This window comes from Muscardinus avellanarius, assembly GCF_963383645.1.
Source record: "Muscardinus avellanarius genome assembly, chromosome: 3".
Taxonomy (NCBI): Eukaryota; Metazoa; Chordata; class Mammalia; order Rodentia; family Gliridae; genus Muscardinus; species Muscardinus avellanarius.
The window spans coordinates 12,122,775-12,147,611 of record NC_137788.1 but is presented as its reverse complement, the minus strand read 5'-3'; the positions used below and the strand labels follow the sequence as shown (position 1 = coordinate 12,147,611).

General features: G+C 46.1%; 1 protein-coding gene across 1 annotated transcript in view; it reads right to left on the bottom strand.

Annotated features, from left to right (window-relative positions):
- The window catches only part of DDI2 (DNA damage inducible 1 homolog 2), a gene marked incomplete at both ends in the record, with an annotated part of 42,777 nt that extends 18,458 nt beyond the window's left edge, over positions 1-24,319 (bottom strand). The window contains 3 exons of the mRNA XM_080691322.1: positions 1,440-1,676; positions 6,217-6,346; positions 24,182-24,319. Coding sequence (XP_080547448.1) covers positions 1,440-1,676; positions 6,217-6,346; positions 24,182-24,319 — 505 coding nt within the window. The remainder of the gene's footprint in view (positions 1-1,439; positions 1,677-6,216; positions 6,347-24,181) is intronic.
- Between the last annotated feature and the right edge of the window lie 518 nt (positions 24,320-24,837).

Genomic DNA, 24,837 nt, shown 5'->3' with positions numbered 1-24,837 from the left:
GGAGGTAGAATTACAGGTATGAGCTACGTGCTGGGCTCACACCAAACAATTTCTCAAAATTTGCTGTAAACGATTTAGAAAGTTTGGGGTGAGGTAGCATACACTTGTAATCCTAGTTACTCAGGAGGATCACACTCCAGTTTGGCAATTTAAGGAGACCTTATCTTATGCTAAAAAATAACAAAAAATGGCTGGGGGTTTACCACAGTGGTAAAACACCCCTGGGTCCAGTTACCCAGCTCCACCACTCCCGCTCCAAAACAAGATGCAGAGTGAATGCCTAAAAATGATCTGAAATGAACCAGGTGCAGTGGGCATGCTTGGAGTCCTAGTACTTGGGAGGATGAGACCGGAGGATGGCAGGTTCAAAGCCAGTCTCCACTAGTTAATGAGGTCCTCCTCAATTTAGTGAGACAGTGTTTCCAAAAGAAACTGGGCTGAGAGTTTAACTCAGAGGAGGTAGAATGCCTCTGGGTCCAATCCCCAGTACCCCCCCCAAAAAAAGGAAAAACAAACAAACAAAAACACAGGGCTGGGGTATAGCTCATAGGTAGAATGCCCCTGGGTTCCATCCCTAGTACAGCAAAAAATAAATAAAATAAAATAAGGTTGGGATTTTTAGCTCAAAAGTAGAGCACCTCAGCATTTAATCCCCATTAAATAAAATAAAAATAAAAAGGACTGCCGGATGCAGCTGGGCACGCCTGTAATACTAGTACTTGGGAGGCCAAGACAGGAGGATCGCAAGTTAGTGAAGCTCTTTGCAATTTTGTGAGACCCTGTTTCCAATATAAAAAATAAAATAGGGCTGGGCGTGGTGGAGCATGCTTGTAATCTCAGTACTTAGAGGCTGAGACAGGACTGCGGTATGCGGACAGCCTCAGCTACTTAGTGAGGCCCTCTGCAACTCAGTGAGACCTTGTTTCAAAATAAAGAATAAAAGCCGGGCATGATGGCAAACACTTGTAATCCCAGTGCTTGGGAGGCGGAGACAGGAGGATTGCGCAAGTTTGAAGCCAGCCTCAGCTATTTAGTGAGGCTCAGCAACTTAGTGAGACCCTGTTTCCAAATAAAGTATAAAATAGGTCTGGGAGTATAGCCCGAAGGTAGAAAAGCCCCTGGGTTCCACCCCCAGTACCCCCCCAATAAATAAGTAAATAAATAAATAAATAAAAATAGGGGTGAGGTATAGCTAGGAGGTAGAATGCCCTTGGGTTCCATCCCCATACCCTTCCCCAAAAAAGAATAAATAAAAATAAAATAGGGCTAGAACCGATTAATCCAGCCTTTGAAGTTAATTTACCTTTCATAGACAAATGTGTTTAACAAATCACAATACAGAGGGTGGACTGTCTGGTAGCTATCATGTCTTCACACACGCTCTGACCAACTCTTTAGCAGGTCAGCCTGGCCATGTTGCCAGTGCACGACAGGCTTACCGAGATCCCCACTGAGCAGAGCTTCTGCTAGGGGCGGATTGCGTTCCTTCAGCAAGGACAGCTCGTGCGGGTTGGCCAGCAGCATGTCTCGAAGCAAGGCTGGGTTGTCCAAGCCCTGAGGAGACGCTGCGATGTCCCCAGGAGACAGGTGGGCCTGCTGTGCTGCTGCTGCCCGGCGCTGGCGAGGGCTCGACGTGCCAGGCACAGCTATACTACTGAAGTCTATCCGGGGTAAACCTGTGGGGGGAAACCCAGCAAGTTTATTCAATAACTTCATAGATGCAAGCACTTGAGGTGGGCATGACAATGCAGGTTGGCCTGTGATCCTGGTACCTGGAAGGCTGAGACAGGATGATCACAGGTTCCAGGCCAGCCTCTGTAACTTATTAATACACTGTTTCAAAAATAAAAGAATAAAATAAGGCTGAGTGCAGCTCAGAGGTAGAATGCCCCTGGGTTCTATCCCCAGCACCAAAAAAAAAAAAAAGGCTCAAGATGTAGCTAAAAGCCTAAGCACCTCTCAGTTCAGTGCCCAGCACTCTCCTCATACACACTCCCACGTCACTGGGTAACAGTTTTTATTTATGTTTCTAAAAAATTAAAACCAATTTCAATAAATATAACTGAATAATTCTGGATGTAGTTCTTGAGAAAAGTCCTACTCTGATTTGACATATGCTCCATTAGAACCCTGACACTTCAGGTAAAGAATGTTATATCCATCAGGTGAACAGGACACAGGATAGAAGTCCTACAAGCCTGTCTCTAACACTGTTCTGGGGAAGTTCTTAACAGTTTCTTGTGTTCACACTTTTATGTGCATGACCAATTAGCTCTTCTTATGCCCCTAGGAGCTAGTGGGTGTAACATTTTATAGGAGAGAAAAAAGAAAGCAAAGGGACTGGCACAGGCTTGGTGCCGATTCTGCCAATAACATGTTTATAGGCTCAACTCCCAGGATCTGTACTAGGCCAAGCTGACCTTATTATTTTTTGCTACTACTGGGGTTGGAACCCAGCTTTTCTACCTCTGGGCTATACTCCCAGACCTATTTTATACTTTATTTGGAAACAGGGTCTCACTAAGTAGCTGAGGCTGGCTTCAAACCTGTGCAATCCTCCTGTCTCAGCCTACCAAGTGCTGGGATTACAAGCGTGCACCACCATGCCCGGCTAACCTTATTTAAAAAAGGACCTTATTAAAAAAAAAAAAAAAAAAGTCAGGCCACCGTAGTAGCATACATTTATAATCCCAGCATTTGGGAAGCTGAGACAGAAGGATCTCAGTTCGTGGACAGCCTCAGCTGCATAATAAGGCCCTTTGCAACTCAGTAAGACCCTGTTCAAAAATAAAGAAAAAAAAAAAAAATAGGGTGTGTATGTGTAGCTGAGAGGTCGAATGCCCCGGGTTCCATCCCCTGTGCTGCAAAATAAAATAAGCTATGGAGCCAGGCATGTAGCGGTGCATGTCTGTAATCCCAGTACTCGGGAAGCTGAGCTAGGAGGACCACAAGTTCAAGGTCAGCCTCAGCAACTTAGTAAGACCCTGTTTCCAAATAAATAAAATTGGGCTGGAGGTGTAGCTTAGGGTACAACACCCCTGGGTTAAATCCCCAGTACCAAAAAAAAGTATCGTAAATAGACAGGAAGTAGACTTATGAAGCTTATGGGGAAATAAGAAATGACTGTTAATGGGAACAGTTAGTGTAATTCAACTAAAATTAATTGTGAGCCAGGTATGGCAGGCATACTTGAAATCCCAGTACCTGGGAGGCTGAGACAGTGGGATCGCAGGTTGATGACCAGCCTCAGCTACTTGGTGGGACCTTGTTTCAAAATAAAGAATAAAAGATAGGGCTGGGGAAGTATCTCAGAGGTAAAATGACCCTGGGTTCCATTTCCAGTACTGAAAAAAAGAAGAAAAAAAAAAGTGATGATGGCTATACACCTCTGCACCCACTGAAATACATCAACCTGTACCCTTTAAATGGGAGAATTATATGGTATATGAATATCTCAGGAAAACTGTTATTTTAAAAAAAGAGCCAGACATGTTTGCTGTGCACAGCTATAATCCCAGTACTTGGAAGGCTGAGACAGGAAGATAGGTTTGAGGCTGTTTCAAATTTAAAAAGGGCTGGGGCAGGGTGGCACATACTTATAATCCTAGTTCTTGGGAGGCTGAGATGGGAGATCACAGATTTCAGTCCAGCTTTAGTAACTTAGTGAGGTCCTCAGCAATTTAGAGAGATACTGTTTTAAAGTAAAAATTGAAATGGGATGGGGGTGTAGCTTGGAATGAGAATGCCCCTGGGTTCCACCCTCAGTACTAAAAGGAAAAAAGGGAATAAGAGAAAACAAGTAGATCCAAATGAAGGGCAGGCCTCAGGAAATCCACAGTTTTTCAACCCACAAAACATTAAGGATTACACTTGTCTCAAGTCTAGGCCCATCCGGAAGTCTTTTGGGTCTCAAATACAGAAAGAGATGGCTTCAACTCAGGTATGAGCTTTTGGCCTCACAGCCTGGGGACAGCTAGCCACGGTCTTCAAGAGACGGCAGCTAGAACTCTCGCTGAGACAACAGAGCCAGCACCCAAGCAACTAGAGGCGGCGTTGAAGCGGCACAGTCTCGAGGCCCCTAATCTACCAGCCCCCAAAACACACGGGCCAGGCCTGGAAAGGCGTGTCTCCAATCCTACTCCACATCATCTTGGGAGTCCATTCGCCACAGTCATTTTGAAAAAGTTTACCTTTCTTTTTTTTTTTTGCAGTACTAAGGATGGAACCCAGGGGCATTCTACCCCTGAGCTACACATCCCCAGCCCTAGTTTTTATTCTTTATTTTGAAACAGGGTCTCACTGGGTTGCGAAAGGCCTCTCTATGTAGCTAAGGCTGGCCAAGAATGGCAATCCTCCTGTCTCAGCTTCCCAAGTGCTGGGATTACAAGCGTGCATCACCAAGCCTGGCCTAAAACTTGTTTACTTTTTTCTTTTTTTCCCCCCTTTGGTGGTGCTACTTAGGATCACTCCAGGGGCATTCTACTTCTGAGCTATATACCCCCAGTCTTATTTTATTTTTAATTTTGAAACAAATCTCACTAAATTGTTGAGGCTGACCGGTGAACTGGCAATCCTCGTCTCGGCCACCAAATTATAAGCATGTACCACTGTGCCCAACTGAAAAACTGTCTACGTTCTAAACCAAAATTCTCCCTGAAAATCTATTGGCTGTTTGTCCATATGGGAACCGCAGAGAAAAAACAACAACTCTCTAGTTCTAACAACCTCTCCAAATTAACTAAAGGAAGACTTGGTTTTCACGGACTGGCCTATCTGAAACACTGCTCTTTCTAAACTTTAGAAGCAGCCCCAAGGGACTAATGTAACCTAGATGTGATGGAGCCAGGGGCTCAGTGGTCCCTACAACTGCAGTTTCAGGCTGAGTGGAAGTACTGTGCTCCAATGGCATCTGCCATTGCCCAAACACGTATCATTTGTTACCTTAAGCGTCAAAACCAGGTGAGCTAGAGGCTAAGCACTGCTCAAAGAACTCTACCAGAATCTGGCAGAGGACAGAAAAACAAATACCTTTCATCAAGCAGTTCCACCTCGAGACCTAAAGAACATTTGTGTATCACGAATCCCTTTGAGAATCTCAGCAAAGCTATAGATCTTCTCACCATCAAATGAACATACGTACCTACACCCACACAATTTGCATATTATTTTAGGGACAGAGAGACCTCCTAAATCCAAATGTAAATGCCAGACTATCAACACCTATTCTGGATGGAGCACCCTCGACAGATAACAGTTCATTTTGCATGATTATCGCAGCTGGGAGGGAAGAATCACAACGTGGTGGTCCAGTGGCTTAATGTTTACTAGGTTTGGGTAATAGAATATGCACCAAATTTAATTCCTGTGCCTTCTGCTTATTAGCTACTTAAAATGTGAGACACCACTTACAATCTGCGCTCCATCTGTTAATGATGAGTAATTGTGAAGAGGGCTCTCTCCCCCACAACCCAGTTTTATAAAATCACTTGACATGCGGGTAACAAGTGCCTGGTTGACTATAAAATTCCCTACAAAAGCAGGCCACTGGCCGGGCATGGTGGCATTCACTTGTAATCCCAGCACTTGAGAGGCTAAGAAAGGAGGACTGCAGTTCGCAGACAGCCTCAGCTACTATTTAGTGAGGTCCTTTGCAACTCAGTGAGACCTTGTTTCCAAATAAAGAATAAAAAATAGGGCTGGAAGTGTAGCTCAGAGGTAGAATGTCCCTGGGTTCCACTCTCAGTCTCTCTCCCTCCCTCCCTCCCTCCCTCCCTCCCTCCCTCCCTCTCTCTCTCTCTCTCACACACACACACACACACACACACACACCCTGACAGCTAGATACAAAGCAGTTCAAGTCTTATCTAGTCTCTCTAGTCCTTCCCTGGGAAGATAATTGTATGATTATTGTACATTTACCACTGATAACAAAAGCAGCTAACATTTACTGAGAGCCTGACATGGGAAGAAGGTTTTACTCCTGGGATTCTCACATGAGCTCCAGGAGGTGGAGTTAATTATGGTGCCCACCTTACACAACAGAAAGAAGCCCAACTTAGGAAAGTCAACTAACTTGTCCAATGCTACACAGCAGGCAGCGACAGAGTCAGGTCTGCACCTGGTAGTATGAATGCAAAGCAAACCCAGAGCCCAGCTCACTACTCTCTGTGACCACTGCTGCTCTGTGAGAAATGTGAACTGGAAGAGGCGTCTTACTTGAGAACTGCACTGGAGGCAGAGGGTCTGCATTCTCCTTTTGTCGTAAAATCACAACGTCCCCATCTTTCAAGCCATAAGACGCCAGTGATCTGTGGTTATCCGTGAGAGGTCTTTCAGCATAGACAATCTACAAGGAGAAAAGAATAGCATAAAGCACTGACAAGTGACAGGATGCAAAGCAAAAGGGCAGTTCTTCCTCTTAAACAGATGTTACTTCCTGTTCAAAATCCTGGGCAGCCAGGTGTGGTGGCGCACACCTGCAATCCCAGCATCTTAGAGGCTGAAACAGGAGGATCACGGTTTGCAGACAGCCTCAGCTACTTAGTGAGGCCCTTGAAAACTGAATGGGACCCTGTTCCAAAATAAAGAATAAAAAACAGGGCTGGAGGTATAGCTCGAAGGTAGATTGCCCCTGGGTTCCATCCCCAGTACTGCAAAAAAAAACCCAAAAACCCTATGCAGGCCAGGTGTGGTTGCTCACACCTGTAATCCCAGTGCTTGGGAGGATGAGACAGGAAGATGGCAGGTTTGAAGACAGACTCAGCAATGTAGCTAGACTTCAGTAATCTAGCCAGATCATTTTTTTCTCCTGTCACTTGTGTGTGTGGTATTGGGGGTAGAACCCCCAGGGGCTGCTACCTCTGGGTTATACCCCCACACTATATATATATTTTTTTGAAACAGGGTCTCACTAAGTTGCTCAGAACTTCACTAAGCTGCTGAGGATGGTCTCAGACCTGCAACCCTCCTGTCTCAATCTCCCAGGTACTGAGGTTACAGGTGTGCGCCCCGGCACCCAGGTCATTCATTTTCTTTCCCCTCCCTCCCTCCCTGCCTTCTTTTGGTGGTACTGGGGTTCCTGGAAACCCTTCTACCTCTGGGGTACACTCTCAGACCTATTTTTATACTTTTTATTAATTTGGAAACAGGGTCTCTTAAGCCAGCACAGTTGGCTTCGAACCTGTGCGATCCTCCTGTCTCTGCTTCCCAAGCGCAGGGATTACAAGCATGCGCCACCACGCCTGGCTCATTTTCTTTTCTTTTCTTTTCTTTTCTTTTCTTTTCTTTTCTTTTCTTTTCTTTCTTTCTGTCTGTCTGGGGATGGAGCCCAAGGGCATTCGACCTCCGAGCTACACCCCCTGCCCTATTTTTTACTCTTTATTTTGAAACTGGGTCCCACTGAGTTGCAGAGGGCCTCACTGGGTAGCTGAGGCTGTCCGCGAACCACGATCCTCCAGTTTCAGCCTCCTGAATGCTGGGATTACAAGCGTGCGCCACCACGCCCGGCTCATTTTCTTTCTTAAGGTCTCTGATCATATATTACCTCTTCAAAGCCAGGTGTGGTGGTGCATGCTTGTAATCCCAGTACTTGGGAGACTAGAACAGGAGGATCACAGGTTTGCAGTGTGGCAAGCCTCAGCTACTTAGGCCCTCTGCAACTCAGTGAGACCCTGTTTCAAAATAATGAATAAAAAACAGGGTTTGGGAGCCAGGAGGATCGCACGGGATTGAAGCCAGCCTCAGCTACTTAGTGAGGCTCTCAGCAACCTAGTGAGACCCTGTTTCCAAATAAAATATTATAAAAAAGGTCTGGGAGTATAGCCCGGAGGTAGAAAGCCTCTGGGTTCCACCCCCAGTACCACCAAAAAAACACAAACAAACCAAGGTTTGGGATATAGCTCGAGGGTATAGCTCGGAGGTAGAATGTCCCTGTCCCAGTACAGCAAAAACAAACAAACAAAAAACAAGCAAACAGCCTCTTCAGAACCCTCCATAATACTCTACTTAAAACAGACCCAGACCCTTGACATGAGCTGGGAATGTAGCACTGTGGTAGAACACTTGCCTAGCTACATGGAGGCACTGGATTCAATCCCTTGCACAATAAGATTAAATGTCTGCTCACCTAATGTCCTATATATTTATTTACTTGCTTATTTGTTCGGTCCTTCTACTCCACTACAATGTAGGGCAATGGCCATGTTCCACTTAACCTATCTCAAATGTTTAAGACAAGGCTATTGTAGAATTGATGCCCACACATTCACTGAATTAAATGATAAATTGATGAAAGTAATAGATATAATTTTAATTTAGTTCTGAGAAGAAAGAGAAATTGGAATGATTTATTCTGGGTATGCTAACCACAGTACTCTTAATATAAGCCCAGTATGGTGGAGCACACTTGGATTCTAAGTATATTTGTATTTGGAAGGCTGAGACAAGAAGACTGTAGGTTTGAGGCCAGTCCCAGTAACTTAGTTGAGACCCTATTTCAAAATAAAATATAAAGCCGGGCACAGTGGTGCATGCTTGTAATCCCCGTGCTTGGGAGGAGGATCGCAGAGTTCGAAGCCAGCGTCAGCTACTTTAGTGAGGCTCTCAGCAACTTTGCGAGTCCCTGCTCCCAAATAAACTATAAATAGGCCTGGGAGAATAGCCCAAAGATAGAAAGCCTCTGGGTTCCACCCCCAGTACCACCAAAAACTTAAAAAAAGGCCGGGCGTGGTGGCGCACGCTTGTAATCCCCGCACTTGGGAGGCAGAGACAGGAGGATCGCGCAGGTTCGAAGCCAGCTGCGTGCGCTGGCTTAGGAGACCCTGTTTCCAAATTAAAAATATGTAAAAATAGGTCTGGGAGTGTAGCCTGGAGGTAGAAGGGCTTCCAGGAACCCCAGGACCACCAAAATAAAATAAAATAAAATAAAATAAAAAAATAATAATAGTAATAAATTAAAAAAATAAAATATAAGAAGGGCTGGAGGTTGGTCAGGGATGGTGGCACATACTTATAATCCCAGCATTTGAGAGGCTGAGATAGGAGGATCACAGTTCGTGAACAGCTTCAATTACTATTTAGTGAGGCCCTTTGCAGCTCAGTGAGAACCTGTTTCAAAATAAAGAATAGCCGGGCATGGTGGCGTACACTTATAATCCCAGCATTTGGGAGCCTGAGACCGGAGGACCGAGTTTTGGGGCCAGCCTCAACTACTTAGTGAGGTCCTCCACAACTTAGACCCTGTTTCAAATTAAAGAACAAAAAATAGGGCAAAGGGTATGGCTTGGGGGTTGAATACCCCTGGCTTCCATCACCAGACCCGTAAAAAGAAATAGGGGTGGGAAGGCTGTGGTGTAGCTCAGAGGTAGAATGCTCCTGGCTTCCATCCTCAATAATGCAAAGGGGGGGGGGACTAGAGGTAGACCTAGATTCAACCTCCAGTACCACAAAAAAAAAAAAGAAATAAAAAAAATAATGTATATACCTTTAAGCAAGCTTGTACAGTGGCAGATTTAAAAAGTTCCCAAATACCACCCTCCCTTTATTCTTCTTCCTCTTTACCATCCCAAAAGTCTTAGCACTGTGTGTGTGTGTGTGTGTGTGTGTGTGTGTGTGTGTGTGTGTGTTGGTGGTATTGAAGATTGACCTCTGAGCTACACCCCCAGCTCTACTCTATTTTTTATTTTTTGCAGTACTGGAGATGGAACCCAGGGGCATTCTACCTCCGAGCTGCACCCCCAGCCCTGTTTTTTATTCTTTATTTTGAAACAGGGTCTGAGTTGCAAACGGTCTCCCTAAGTAGCTGAGGCTGTCCACGAACTGCAATCCTCCTGTCTCAGCCTCCTAAATGCTGGGATTACAAGCATGTGCCACCAAGCCCAGTCTATTTTTTTTTTTTTTTTTTGGCAGTACTGAGAGTAGTACCCAGGGGCTTTTCTACCTCCGGGCTATACTCCATACCTATTTTATACTTTATTTGGAAATAGGGTCTCATTAAGTTGCTGAGAGCCTCACTAAGTAGCTAAGGATGGCTTCAAACCTGTATGATCCTCCTGTCTCAGCCTCTCTAACACTGAGATGACAAGCTTGCACCATCATGCCAGGCTATTTTTTATTTTGAAATAGTCTGGCTAAGTTGCTGACACTGGCTTCAAATCTACAACCCTCCTGTCTCAGCCTCTCAAGTATTAGGATTACAAGTGTGCACCGTCATGTCCAACTGAATTTTAATAATGTCTAATCAAATATTGAAGGCGCCAGGTATGGTGGCACGTGCCTGTAACCCCAATGGATGGGAGGCTGCGACAAGAGGACTGCAGGTTTGAGACCAGCCTCAGCAACTTACTGAGACCCTTCCTCAAAAAGGGGGGAAAAAACCCCATCCAGATTCAATGGTATATGCCTATGGACCCAGCTACTGAGGAGGCTGAGGCTGAACCTAGAGGAATACAAGTTTGAGGTCAGCCTGGGCAACACAATGGAACCCTGTCTCAAAATAAAATTAAGGGCTAGGGATCAGCTCAATAGTAGAACACTTGCCTGGCAGGCTCGAGGATCTGGGTTTGATCCCCAGTTTAAAAAAAAAAAAAAAAAAGTAAATAAATAAAATCTGAGCACAAAAAAGTTATGAAAAGCATGGAACACAAAAGTATATCCTAATTTTACCATAAAAAGAGACATAAAAACAGGCGTGGTGGTACATGCTGGTAATCCCAGTACTTGGGAGGCTGAGATAAGAGGATCACAAATTCTAGGCCAGTCTCAGCAACTTAGAAAGACCCTGTTTCAAAATAAAAAATAAAAAAAAAAAAGGGTGACCTGGGCGTGGTGGCGCACGCTTGTAATCCCAGCATTTGGGAGGTGAGACAGGTGGATGTGGTTTGCAGACAGCTTCAGGTACTTAGTGAGGCCCTCTGCAACTCAGTGAGACCCTGTTTCCAAATAAAGAATAAAAATAGGGCCAGGGGTGTAGCTTGGAGGTAGAATGCCCCTGGGGTTCCATCCCAAGTACTGCAAAATAAATAAATATAAAAAGGACTGGGAGTAAAGTTTGGGAATAGAGGGCCCCTTGGCACAATCCCTAGTACCAAAAAAAGAAAGGAACATAAAACCTGCCCTGAGTTATTATATACTCCAAAAAGGCATTCAGAACAAACGCAGGCTTTGGGGTTCACTTTACGCTGGGCCACATGCAAACCGAGGAACGTGAGTACCGCCCTGGCCTCACAGAGAGGCGGGCCACTCGGCTGGGCCTCACATCCCATCTGTCAAGTTAGCAGCTAGGGAAGGACAGTCATCACTGAAAATACAGCATCCAAACCGGAAAAAGTGGTCTATCTGCTCTTAGAATTTGTGCTGAAATAAGCAAACAAGCTATCCCTCTAAAATTGAATACTTCTGGGGATGAGCAAAGGGCTGATGTGCAGAATGTCCAAGACCAATTATACTTCACAAATAAAATACATGACTAAAAAAATTATAACTTCTCATCTTCAACCTGTAGAGTTAAGGCATCTCAACAAAATTCAACTGTCACTGTACCAGCCCAGTCATACATTCTGTGTGTGTGTGTGTGGGGGGGCTACTGAGGATGGAACCCAGGGGCTTTCTACCTCTACACTACACTCTCTGACCTAATTTTATATTTTATTAGAAACAGGGTCTCACTAAGTTGCTGAGAGCCTCACTAAGTAGTTGAGGCTGGCTTTGAACCTGTGCCATCCTCCTGTCTCAGCCTCTCAAGCACTGGAATTACAAGCGTGCGCCACTACGCCTGGCCATAAATTTTTATTTAAGCAAATATTTTATGTAAAAGTACATCAAGCTAGGTGTAGTGGCACATGCGTGTAATCCCAGTACTTGGGGGGCTAAGATAGGAAGGAGATAGGGCAATGACAGGTTTGTGGCCAGTCTCAGCTACTTAGTGAGGCCCTCCGCAATTTAGTGAGATCTTGTTTCGAAATAAAATACAGGGCTGAGGTGTAGCTCAGAGGTAAAATGCCCCTGGGTTCAATCCCCAGCACCTCAAAAAATAAAATAAAATCAAAGTACATTAAAACCAACAAGACTTTTTTGCAATATTATACTACTGCAGTCAGTATTACAATTTGTGGAAATGCCTGGAAAGGTAAGATAAGTCAGAAGGAACAAGTGTCACAGGTCGAGGGAGGCAGTGAGAACAGGCATACCGAGAGCAATGCCGCCGGGTGGGCTGGTATGGATGCCATTAACCCTGTGAAGCTGCTGTAATGAGGTCGCCATAGTCTGTGAGCTGTTTGTTAACCTCCCACACTCAGACACTCAACTATTAGTATACGCAGAGATGCACAATCCATCTCCTTGAGCAGACATTCTAACTGTACTCATAAGACAAACTATTTATTTACAGCAGGGAATCAAACAGAAGGATCCTGGGAGCTCAGGAAGTAGCTCAGAGTGCTTGCTTAGCACGTCTATGGCCCTGGGTCCCATTCCCAGCACTGCAACATCAATATATACAGATGGAAGATTGGGGTTCACAACAGCCTCAGCTACTCAGGGAGGCCCTCTGCAACTCAGTGAGACCCTGTTTCAAAAATAAAGAGTAAGCCGGGCGTGGTGGCACACGCTTGTAATCCCAACTCTTGGGAGGCTGAGACAGGTGTATGGCACAGGTTCAAAGCCAGCCCCAGCTGCTTAGTGAGGTTCTCAGCAACTTAGACTCTGTTTCCAAATAAAGTATAAAATAGATATGGAGTATAGGCCGGAGGTAGAAAAGCCACTGGGATCCACCCCTAGTATCACCAAATAAATAAATAAATAAATAAATAAATAAATAAATGATAAAAAATCGGGCTGGGGGTGTAGCTCGGGAGGTAAAATGCCCCTGGGTTCCAGGTTCCATCTCCAGTATTGCCTAAAAAAAAAAATGTTTATAAAAGTTACAGGAAATTTTAAATGTTTACATTAAGCTGCTCAACCTTATTTATGATGATCATTTTGGGGGATGCTGCTGGAAATCCAACCCAGGGCCTCAAGTCTCCTGGGCAATCACTCTACCACTGAGCCACACCCTGGCCCCCAATATCCTTGTTTAATAAACAAAAAGACATATCACCTTGCAATTTTGCTAGACCTAAGATGTTGGAAACTATAAAAGCATTCCTGCACGGCAGAGCGCAGGCTGTGTGGCATGGTAACGGCTGCTGTCTCCTTTGTTTCTGCCTGGGAAGATCAGCCACAGGAGGTAATGTCTGTGCCCATCCTGTCTGGCCATCCTATTTCTGGGCTGGACATATTGCATGGAAGGCCAAATTAAAACAGCAGCCAGTCCCCACTGACTGACCATGTACTGAGCCAGCACCAGGCTGGCTTCTTTCTCCCACTTAACCTTCATGTTCTTTTACTGGGCCTCACGTTTTATGAAGGAAACATTATTTGTCCCGTCTTATGGGCCAGGAAACAGATACAGAGGCAATATCACTATTAAAACTGAAGCTAGGCCGGGCGTGGTGGCGCACGCTTGTAATCCCAGCATTCAGGAGGCTGAGACCGGAGGATGGGAGAATCGCGGTTCGCGGACAGCCTCAGCTACTTAGTGAGGCCTCTGTAACTCAGTGATGCCCTGTTTCAAAACAAAGAATTAAAAAAGGGCAGGGGGGTGTAGCTTGGAGGTCAAAAGCCCCTGGGTTCCAGCCCCAGACCACCAAAAATAAATAAATAAATAATTAATTAAATAAAACTGAGGCTAGGCCGGGTGTGGTGGCACATGCTTGTAATCCCAGCATTTGGGAGGCTGAGACAGCTTCAGCTACTTAATGAGACCCTATTTCAAAATAAAGAATAAAAAACAGGGCAGGGGATGTAGCTCTGAGGTAAGAATGCCCCTGGGTTCCAGCCCCAGGACCAAAAAAACAAAACAAAAAAACAAAACAGAAAAACCCTGAGGCTATCCGGTTGTGGTGGCGCACACTTGTAATATTTTATAAGCATTTGGGAGGCTGAGACAGGAGGATCCTGGTTTGCGGACAGCCTCAGCTACTTAGTGAGGCCCTTTGAAACTCAGTGAGACCCTGTTTCAAAATAAAGAATAAAAAATGGGCTGGGGGTGTTGTTCGGAGGTAGAATGCCCCTGGGTTCCATCCCCAGTCCCGCAAGAACAAAACAAGCAAACAAAAAACCTGAGGACCAGAAGCACATCAGCTTGACATTACAGCCCGAACTCAGGCCGGGTGTGATGGCGCAGGACTGGAAGCCCAGTACCTGGGAAACGGGGACAGGAGGACAGCAAGTGTGGGACAATCTCAGCAACTTAGTGAGACTCTCAACAACTCAGTGAGACAAAAAATAAAGCAGAGCTCAAAGCTCAGAGAGAGGTAGGTTCCCTCTGGGTTCAATCCCCAGTACCAAAGAAAGAAAAAAAAAAAAAAGCCAAAATTCTAGTACCATATACAAAGAGTATATGGTACCCCAAAGCGACCTAGTAAATTAGCTGGGTGATTATTATATTATTATTAGTGAGTGTGTGGTCCTGGGAGTGGAACCTAGGGGCTTTTCTACCCCCGGGCTATATTCCCGGACCTATTTTATATTTTATTTGGAAACAGGGTCTCACTAAGTTGCTGAGAGCCTCACCAAGTAGCTGAGGCTGGCTTCGAACTTGCGCGATCCTCCTGTCTCAGCCTTCGAAGCACGGGGATTACAAGCGTGTGCCACTACGCTTGGCTAGCAGGATGATTTTATTTTATTTATTTTTTGGTGGTACTGGAGTTCCTGGAAACCCTTCTACCTCCAGGATACACTCCCAGAACTATTTTTTTTTTAATATATATTTTTATTTGGAAACAGGGTCTCTTAAGCCAGCCAGTGAGGCTGGCTTTGAACCTGTGTGACCCTCCTGTCTCTGCCTCCCAAGCACAGGATGATTTTAAAAGGGCTACTGAGCCACCCATCACTATGAAGGACCTAAATCCACCAGGAAGAGCAAAACACTGCCCTTGCACTAACACGGAGAAACATGGGGGCAGGTGCGGCTCGGTGGTAAAGCACCTGCCTAGCACGCCAAGGTCATGGGTTACAGTTGATACCCAGCACTGAATAATGGAAAAGAGAGAAAGAGGAACGCTGCCAGCCAGCTCCTGGCTCTCCAGACTCCCAGTGACAGAGGCCACACATCACTCTATCACTGTTCAGCTACTACTACTTAGTGAGGCCCTCTGCAACTCAGTGAGACGCTGTTTCAAAATAAAGAATAGAAAAACAGGGCTGGTGGTATAGCTCAAAGGTAGAATGCCCCTGGGTTCCATCCCCCAATACCACACACACACACACACACACACACACACACACACACACGGGGCGGCATGATTTAACAATAAAATGTAAAGTCCAGTAGTTGCTGGGCGCGGTAGAGCTTGCTTGTACTCCCCGTACTTAGGAGGATGAGACGGGAGGATCGAAAGTTCACAGACAGCCTGGGCTGTTTAGCAAGGCTCGCAGCCACTTGGTAAGACCCTGTTCCCAGTAATAAATGAAAACTGGGCTGTGGGTGTAGCTTGGAGGTAGAATGCCTCTGGATTTAACCCCCAGTAACAAAAAAAAAAAAAAAAGAAAAGAAAAGAAAAAGAAAAAAAAAAGAAAAAACTACACTGCACTTACACAGCACAGCTCCAAGTTTAAACGTGCAGAACTGGCACAACGCTGGTCCTCACTCCTGGAAGCACCCTAGAGACTGCATTCTAACCCTGATCAACATTTAGCAGACCAATTAATACAACGCCAGAACCTTTAAGCACGAGGTCCAATGTTCCTGGTATCCGAATGAGAGCCCTCAATCAACACAAGTCTTAACAATACTATGTGGGGTGTGTGTGTGTGTGTGTGTGTGTGTGTGTGTGTGTGTGTGTGTGTGTTGTACTAGGGATTGAACTCAGGGGAAGTCTACCTCCGAGCTATATATACCCCAGAGCCCAATTATTACTTTATTTTGAAAAAGGGTCTCACTAGGTTGCTAAGTTCTTGCTAAGGTTGTCCCTAAACCTTCCACGCCCAATTTAACATTTTTAAACATTAAAAACAAACTGGCCACAGAACCCAAGTAATCATATCCAAAAGGCTTCATAACAATGCTGCCGTTATGTGTCCTCTATGACAAGTTACCTACATTTAGTAGCAGATCATAGCCAGCTTGACTTTCTACAACCCTTCTGGAGGCAATCTGGCAACAGTTACTAAAGTCTTTCAAAAAGTTTGCACCTTTGACCTGGCAATTAAGTATCCAAGAATTTATCCTGAGAAAACAGAAGCCCAGGACAAAGTCTTAAGCATATGGATGTCTGTAGCAAGGTTATTAATAACCGCTTTTGATTTTCCCTGATTCCAATGTCCAGCAACAAGCCTGGCGTGGTGGCACACGCTTGTAATCTCAGTACTTGGTAGGTTGAGACAGGAGGATCCCATGTTCAAGGCCAGCCTCAGCAACTTAGCGAGGCACTCTGCAACTTAGGCCATTTCAAAATAGAGACTGGGAATGTAGCTCAAAAGTAGAATGCCTCTGGGTCCCATCCCCAATACCCTGCCCCCACAAAAAAACTACAATTACATCTGCATGGAGGTAATAGGTGGCAGTGTTCTTTATCCTTTTCTGTGTCACAACTTTTCTATAATAAAAACTATCTGCCAGAAAAAAAAAAAAAGAACCTGAGAAAACAAACATGCCATAACAAGCTAGAATAGAAATTTTCAGTTTCCACTGGTTTCAACAGCGCTTTGCGAACCGCAAATCACGCTGTGCACAGAGCAGCATTTCCAGGATCATATGGCCACGGCTATTATTTGGCATTTAAATATGCCTTTGAGGGTGCTTCCATTCTGTACATGTTTTTACCACATGCCACCTACAGAGGTAAATTATAATGATGTTTCAAAAATATCAAGACATTAATTTAAAGTGAAGCTAAGTTCTGGTAATTGTTTGAAGTTCACCCAGCCAGGTCAGCATCAAAACATCAGAGACCTGATGGGCTTCCGAGCCCACACTTGTATTGAGAGGGAACATGCCCAGCTTTAATCACATGTAGAAGTAGAGATGGTTTCTATTCTGAATTTGTTATCATTGCATTGTAAGTACTATAATCAGACTAGAGCTGTTAAAAATTAACACCTTTCCCAGCGTATGCTCAAGCACAACTGATGCTGATATGAAAAACTGAATTCTAAACCAATGGTCTTCAATGTGGGACAGACACGCAACACAATTCCTCAAGAGTGTAAGAAGCCAGGCGTGGTGGCACTTGCCTATAATCCGAGTACTTTGGAGGCTAAGATGAGAGGATCACAGGTTTGAGGTCATCCTCAGCAAGTAGGGAGACTCTCATGAACCTAGCGATATCCTGTGTCAGGACAGAAATTTCAAAAATAGGACTGGAGGTGTAGCTCAGAGGTAGAATGCCCCTGGGTTCAAACCCTAGTACCCCCTCCCACAAAAGCCGGGTGTGGTGGCACACGCTAGTAATCCCAGCATTCCGGAGGCTAAGACAGGAGGATCCTGGTTTGCAGATAGCCTCAGCTACTTCGTGAGGCCCTTTGCAACTCAGTGAGAGCCTGTTTCAAAATAAAAAAATAGGGCTGGGGATGTAGCTTAGAGATAGAAAGCCTGTGGGTTCCATCCCAGTACACCCCCCCAACAAAAAAAAAAAAAAGAAAAAAATATAAGAAAAAGCTGGTATAGAAGTATACACCTGTAAGCCGGGCGTGGTGGCGCACGCTTGTAATCCCTGTGCTTGGGAGGCAGAGACAGGAGGATCGCGCAGATTTGAAGCCAGCCGCACTGGCTTAAGAGACCCTGTTTCCAAATCTTAAAAAAGTATAAAATAGGTCTGGGGGTGTAGCCCGGAGGTAGAAGGGTTTCCAGGAACCCCAGTACCAAAAAAAAAAAAAAAAAAAAGTGTACACCTGTAATCCCAGTACTTAAGGTTGAGACAAGATAATTTCAGGTTCAGGGCCAGCCTCAGCAACAGTCTCTAAGCAAACTAGTGAGACAAAAATAAAAAATAAGCTGGTTGTGGTGGTGCAAACTCATAATCCCAGCATTTGGGAGACTAAAACAAGAGGACTGCAGTTCGCAGACAGCCTCAGCTACTTGGTGGAGCCCTTTGCAACTCAGTGAGACCCCGTTTCAAAGTTAATAAAAAATAGGGCAGGGGTGTAGCTTGGAGGTAGAATCTCCCTGGGTTCCAGCCCTAGCACCACAATAGATAAATAAATAAATAAAATAAAAAGAATGAAAAAATAAATAGGGCTGGGGGTGTAGCTCAGAGGTAGAATGCCCCTGGATTCAACCCCCAGTTCAGCAAAAAAGGCTGGGGATACAGCTCAGCTCAGAATGACTCTGGGTTCAATCTCCAGTAGCCCCCCCACAAAAAAAAGAGTATAGTAATAAAATAAAAATACTAGATTTTTCATTTTCATTTTAGTTCATCCTTCAAGTTCTAGTGTTGTGTGTGTGTGTGTGTGTGTGTGTGTGTGTGTGTGTTACTGAAGATGGAACCCAGGGGCATTTTACCTCTGAGCTATACCCCCAGCCCTATTTTTTACTATTTGTTTGGAAATAAGGCCTCACAAGTATCTGAAGCTGTTCAAGAAACTGCAGTCCTCCTCAGACTCCTCAGTACGGGGATGACACGCATGCACTACCATGCCTGGCTATTCTGTGATTTGATGTACATAGTCTATTACATACACACATGTATCACGGATGCATGTTGTACAATAGTGTTATTACATACAGTGCATGAAACATTTTTCTGGGAGGCTGAGACAGAAAAACATGGTTTGTGGGCAGGCTCAGCTACTTAGTGAGGCCCTTTGCAATTCAGTGAAACCCTGTTTTCCAAATAAAGAATAAAAACTAGGGCTGAGGGTATCACTTGGAAGTTGAATGCCCCTGGGTTTCAGCCCCAGTACTGTGCAAAAAAGCAACATATTATATACATAATAAGGAGCACTTTCTGAAATAATTCACTGAGATACATGAATAAAACTATTTGGTGGGCTGGGCGTGGTGGCCCACGCTTGTAATCCCTGTGCTTGGGAGGCTGAGACAGGAGGATCGCACAGGTTTGAAGCCAGCCTCAGCTATTTAGCGAGGCTCTCAGCAACTTAGTGAGACCCTGTTTCCAAATAAAATATAAAATAGGTCTGGGAGTATAGCCTGGAGGTAGAAAAGCCCGAGTTCCACCCCCAGTACCACAAAAAACAAACAAACAAAAAAAACCACTATTTGGTGAACTGATCTGAACAAATACTGATAGGAAAGAAGAGCCCAGAATATTAAAACAAAAAGCCAGGCATGGTGGTGCGGGCTTGTGATCCCAGTACATCAGAGGCTGAGACAGTAAGAGCACAGGTTAGTGGCCAGCCTCAGCAACTTTGTGAGGCCCTCCCCAACTTAGTGACATCCTGTTTCAAAAAAGAACAAAACGAGGCTGATGGCACATGCTTGTAAGAGACAGGAGGATCATGGGTTTGTGGCTAGCCTCAGAGGTGGATGCCCCTAGGTTTAATCCCAAATCCTGGACGGAAAAAAAAAAAAAAAAAAGAATGAGAAATGGAGCCAGAAGTGGGAGCCAGAAGGAAGGAGAGTGGAGAAGGTAAATCCAGGCCAAACAGATGAGGAACTCTGAGGGCTAGGAGTGCCCTGGGAGGTGAATGAAGAGAGTGTGTGTGTGTGTGTGTGTGTGTGTGTGTGTGTGTGTGTGTGTGTGTGTGTGGTGTGTGTGTGTAGGGGGGATTCAAGTAAGTGAAGGCAACCATTTCTGGGGAAAAACTGTTTACTTTTATGATTTGATGAAAGGAAATGACTCAAGTGTCTAGGGCGGATCCTGTTCCTGCCTGATGGGTAAGCCAGTGAAAGAAAACCGACCACCAGACATCTTAAAATAGATACCAAGTTGTCAGGTTACAATGGAGCCAGCAGAACAAACTTGAAAAACAGGCCACTGTTTACAGCTACCTAACACAGGCTTAACACTAGCTGAGTCCAGGATTCTCTATGCTAATTTAGCTTGGGAAAGAAGGTAAATGCCAAAACCACTGACATAAGGAACAAGGAAGGATTTAGAGTATTCAGCTAGTATACCCTCCTTAGCCCTATTTTATTTTTATTTTGAAGCAAGATCTTGCTAGGTTGATGAGTGTTCTCACTACTTACTGAGGCTGTCCTCAAACCTGGGATCCCCCATCTCAGTATCCCAAGTACTGGGATTATAGGTGTAGGTGTAAACATAAACACACACACACACACACACACACTTGAACACAGGGGCATTCTACCTCCAAGCTACATCACCAGCCCTTTTTAATATTTTCTTTTGAAACAGGGTCTCAGTAGGTTTATGGTCTTGCTAAAGTACTGAGGCTCCTCTTAAACATATGATCCGCCGGGGGAGGTGGCTCGCGCTTGTAATCCCCGTGCTTGGGAGGCTGAGACAGGAGGATCGCGCAGGTTCGAAGCCAGCCTCACTGGCTTAAGAGACCCTGTTTCCAAATTTAAAAAAAATATAAAAAAATAGGTCTGGGAGTGTAGCCCGGAGGTAGAAGGGCTTCCAGAAACCCCAGTACCACCAAAAAATAAAAAAATAAATAAACATATGATCCTCCTGTCTCAGCCTCCCAAGAACTGGGATGACAGGCCTGTGCCACCATGCCCAGCAATATTTGCCTTTTTGTGTATTACTTATTTCACTGAGGATCACAAGTTCATGGCCAGTCTCAGCTACTTAGTGAGGCCCTCTGCAACTTAGTGAGACCCTGTTTTCAAATAAAGAATAAAAAATAGGGTTGGGGGTGTAGCTTGGAGGTCGAATGCCTGGGATGACAGGCATGTCCCACCATACCCAATAATTTTTTTATGTTGAAAAACAAAACAAAAAAACCCCACAAAACTTAAACTGTCCTGTCCTAGTTCTCCACATGAGCAATCCATTGGCAGTAATGGTTCCTAAGTTGTTGGGGTTTTTTTTTGTACTGGGGACTGAACCCAGGGGTATTCCACCTCCAAGCTACACCCTCAGCCTTATTTTTTGGTGGTACTGGGGGTGGAACCCAGAGCCTTTCCACCTCTGGGCTACACTCCCAGACCTTTTTATTTTATATATATTTTTTATTTGGAAACAGAGTCTCACTAAGTTGCTGAGAGCCTCACTAAGCAGCTGAGGCTGGCTTGGAACCTGTGCAATCCTCCTGTCTCAGCCTCCCAAGCGTGGGGATCACAAGCGTGCGCCATCACGCCCAGCTTCAGCCTTATTTTCTAATCTTTTTTTTTTTCTTCTCTTTCTCGTGTATGTGTGGTGCTAGGAATTGAACCCAGGAACATCCCACCTCCAAGGCACACCCTCAGCCTGATTTTTGTGTTTTTATTTTAAAACAGGGTCTCAGCCGGGCGCGGTGGCGTATGCTTGTAATACCCCCCCACACACACGTTTGGGAGGTGGACACAGGAGGATTGCACAGGTTCGAAGCCAGCCTTGCTGGCCTAAGAGATCCTGTTTCCAAATAAAAATATAAAATGGGTCTGGGAGTGTAGCCCGGAGGTAGAAGGGCTTTCAGGAACCCCAGTACCACCAAATAAATAAATAAATAATAAATAATAAAACAGGGTCTCACTAAGTTGCTGAAACTGGCTGAGAACTGGGATCCTCCTGTCTCACCCTCCCCAAGTTCTGGGATTACAAGTGCACGCTACCACACCCAGCTCGTGGTTTCTGAGTTTTTGTGGATAACTTTTTATAGAAGTTGGAGGAAGGATACCCTTTTGCCAATTTCTTTGTAGCTCTTGCAAGACTGTGCGTTTGAGCGACACCTCATGCCCTGAAATACATTCTTTCTGAACAGGTTTGTGCCAAGGTTCTAAAGTTCACATTGTGTAAAGAATCAAACTTCTGAACAAAATATTGACACATTTGTTTACCTTAAGACAGGGCAGAACAAGCTGTTGTTGGGCAAGTTTTGGGAACTATTTCATAACTACAATAGGAAATGATATTTACATTCTGGGGCTGTGGAAGACTTTTATAACTTACCTAATGTTTAGACTTTGTCCTCAAAGGCCTACATTATTGAGTCAGAATCTAAGTGTTATAGTGTAAAGAATTTGGAGTTGAGCCGGGCATGGTGGCGTACACTTGTAATCCCTGCATTTGGGAGGCTGAGACAGGAGGATTACGATTTGAGGACAGCCTCAGCTACTTAGCGAGGTCCTCTACAATTTAATGAGACTCTGTTTCAAAATAAAGAATAATGCGGGGCGTGGTGGCGCACACTTGTAATCCCGGCGCTTGGGAGACTGAGACAGGAGGATCGCGCAGGTTCGAAGCCAGCCTCAGCTACTTAGTGAGGCTCTCAGCAACTTAGTGAGACCCTGTTTTCAAATAAAATATAAAAAATAGGTCTGGGAGTATAGCCCAGGGGTAGAAAGCCCCTGGGTTCCACCCCCAGTACCACCAAAAAAAAAAAAAAAAAAAAAGAATAAAATATAGGCTGGGGTTTGGCTTGGAGGTAGAATGCCCCTGGATTCTATCACCAGTATGCCAAAAAAAAAAAAAAAAAAAAAAAAAAAGAGAGAGAGAGAGAGTTGATCCAGGATCCAGTCACTCAGATAAAGTCCAGGGGCTGCTGTGAGAATAAATTACTCTGCTCATTTAAAATGTAAAAGGAAGCTGGGCATAGTGGTGCATGCTTGTAATCCCAGTACCTGGGAGACTGAGACAGGAGGATCACTGATTTGAGACCAGCCCCAGCAACTTAGTGAGGCCCTTAGCAATTAGCGGAGACCATGTTTTTTTGGTTGTTTTTGTTTTTTGAGGGGTGGAGTGTGTGTGTGTGCACGTATGTATAGCCGGGGGTGTAACATGGAGGTAGAATGTCCCTCTGGGTTCAGTCCTCAGTATATCTCTCTCTCTCTCTCTCTCTCTCTCTCTCTCTCACACACACACACACACACACACACACACACACACACACACACACACATTTGGGCATACAGGGGCACATGCCTGTATGTAATAAGCAGGGCTGAGGCTGGGTGGGTTAAGGCGGGCGTTAGCAGCAAGAGATCCTGTTTTAAAAAAAAATAGCTGGGTGTGGTGGGGCATGCCTGTCATCCCAGAATTTGGGGGACTGAGGCAGGAGAATCACAGGTTCTAGGACAGCAAGAAGACTCAGCAACATGGGGGGACCCTGTTTCAAAACAAAAAGGCTGAGGGTGTACCTCAGAGGTAGACTGCCCCTGGGTTCAACCCCCAGTATCACAAAATAAAAGAATTTTTAAAAAGTGGGTGTGAGGATAGCTCAGAAAGAGAATGCCCTTTAGTTCATCCTCAGTAAAAAAAAAAAAAGTGTGAAAGCCGAACTCTTCCCAGCAAAGACGGTAGGGAAATGAAACCACCGTGTCCCACTGAGAAGCTACCAGGCCATTTTCAAGCTAATAGCCTTTTAAAGAAAGCACTGAGCTTTGAATTGACCCAAACTGTGCAGCGACCTGAAAGGAGGTATTCTGACTTACTACCAGCGAAGAACGGAACGAAGCAAACAGCTTGGGCTGAACCGATTACTTAAAAATTAATCATTTAGATAGAAACGCATGTGGGGAGATATTTCCAAAGATCTCAAAACGAGGTTGAGCGAGTCTCCAAACTTTTACCCTCACCTGAAATGCAAATCTGTACATTTAAACGTAAACTGCGTATATTTAGGCAGGAATCCTGTTCAGAAATCCAGATGGAAGTCTGTCTACCCGTGATCCAAACTGGTATTTCTGGTTGGAGAGGGAGTAGGTACGAGCCCCGAGCTGCAGGCCAGAGCTGCAGCTTGGGTTCAGGGAGACACCCCGAACTCGGGATTAGTAGGAAAGTAGGTGTCAAAGAGCCAGAAGGTGGGGAGGGCTGCCCGGCAGTCCACGTGCCCCTCACGCTGCAGTGGGTGCGTCTGCGGCCAGGTCCTCCGCTCGCTCCCCGGCACCCACCCCACCCCACCCCACGGCCGCGATGTGAGGCTGTAACTAGGCATCCCGGCTTCCTCCCGGCTGCGGGGGCGAGCTGGGCACGGCCATGCCTGCTCCCCACCCCCAGAGCTCTCCCGGCAGCAGGGCAGGGCGCGAGGCCCCGAGGCGGGAGGCTAGCGCGGGGCGGCCCCGGGCTGCCCGGCTCACCTGGCTCTCGGCCGCGGGGATGCCCGACTCCAGCTCGCACAGCGCGCGGAAGTTGTGCAGCTCGAAGTCGGCGTCGACCTGGAGGGAAAAGGTCACCTCGGAGAGGTCCCTCCGCACACAGTACACGGTGAGCAGCATGGCCCGGCCCGACCCAGCTCGGCTCGGCCCGGTCTGGGCGCGGGGCGGCGGACGGCGGCGGCGGCGGGGCCTGGCTGGTGCTGCGGACGGCCGGCGCCGGCTGCTCGCTCGCTCCTTCCCTCCCTCACACACGCTCAGTGACTCACTCCCTCCCGCCCTCACTAGCGAGCGCCGCCGCCGCCACCCGCCTGCGAGTCCGTCTGCCTGCCGGCCTGCCTCCCACCGCTGCCGCCAAGCGCGCCGGCCTCCCGACGCTCCGCCCCGCCGCAACGCGACTGCCGTAAAGCCCGCCTCGCTGTCTCCGCCTTTGCGACACTACGGGGGTGGGGCGGCCGGGCCTGGGAGGCGTGACCGGGCCTGAAGGCGTGGTCTGGAGGTGGGGCCGGGCCCGGAGGCGTGGCCTGGAGGCGGGACCGGGACTGGAGGAGGGGCCTGGGGGCGGGGCCTGGAGGCATGGCCTGGAGGCATGGCCTGGAGGCGGGGCCGGACCTGAAGGCGGGGCCTGGGGGCGGGGCCTG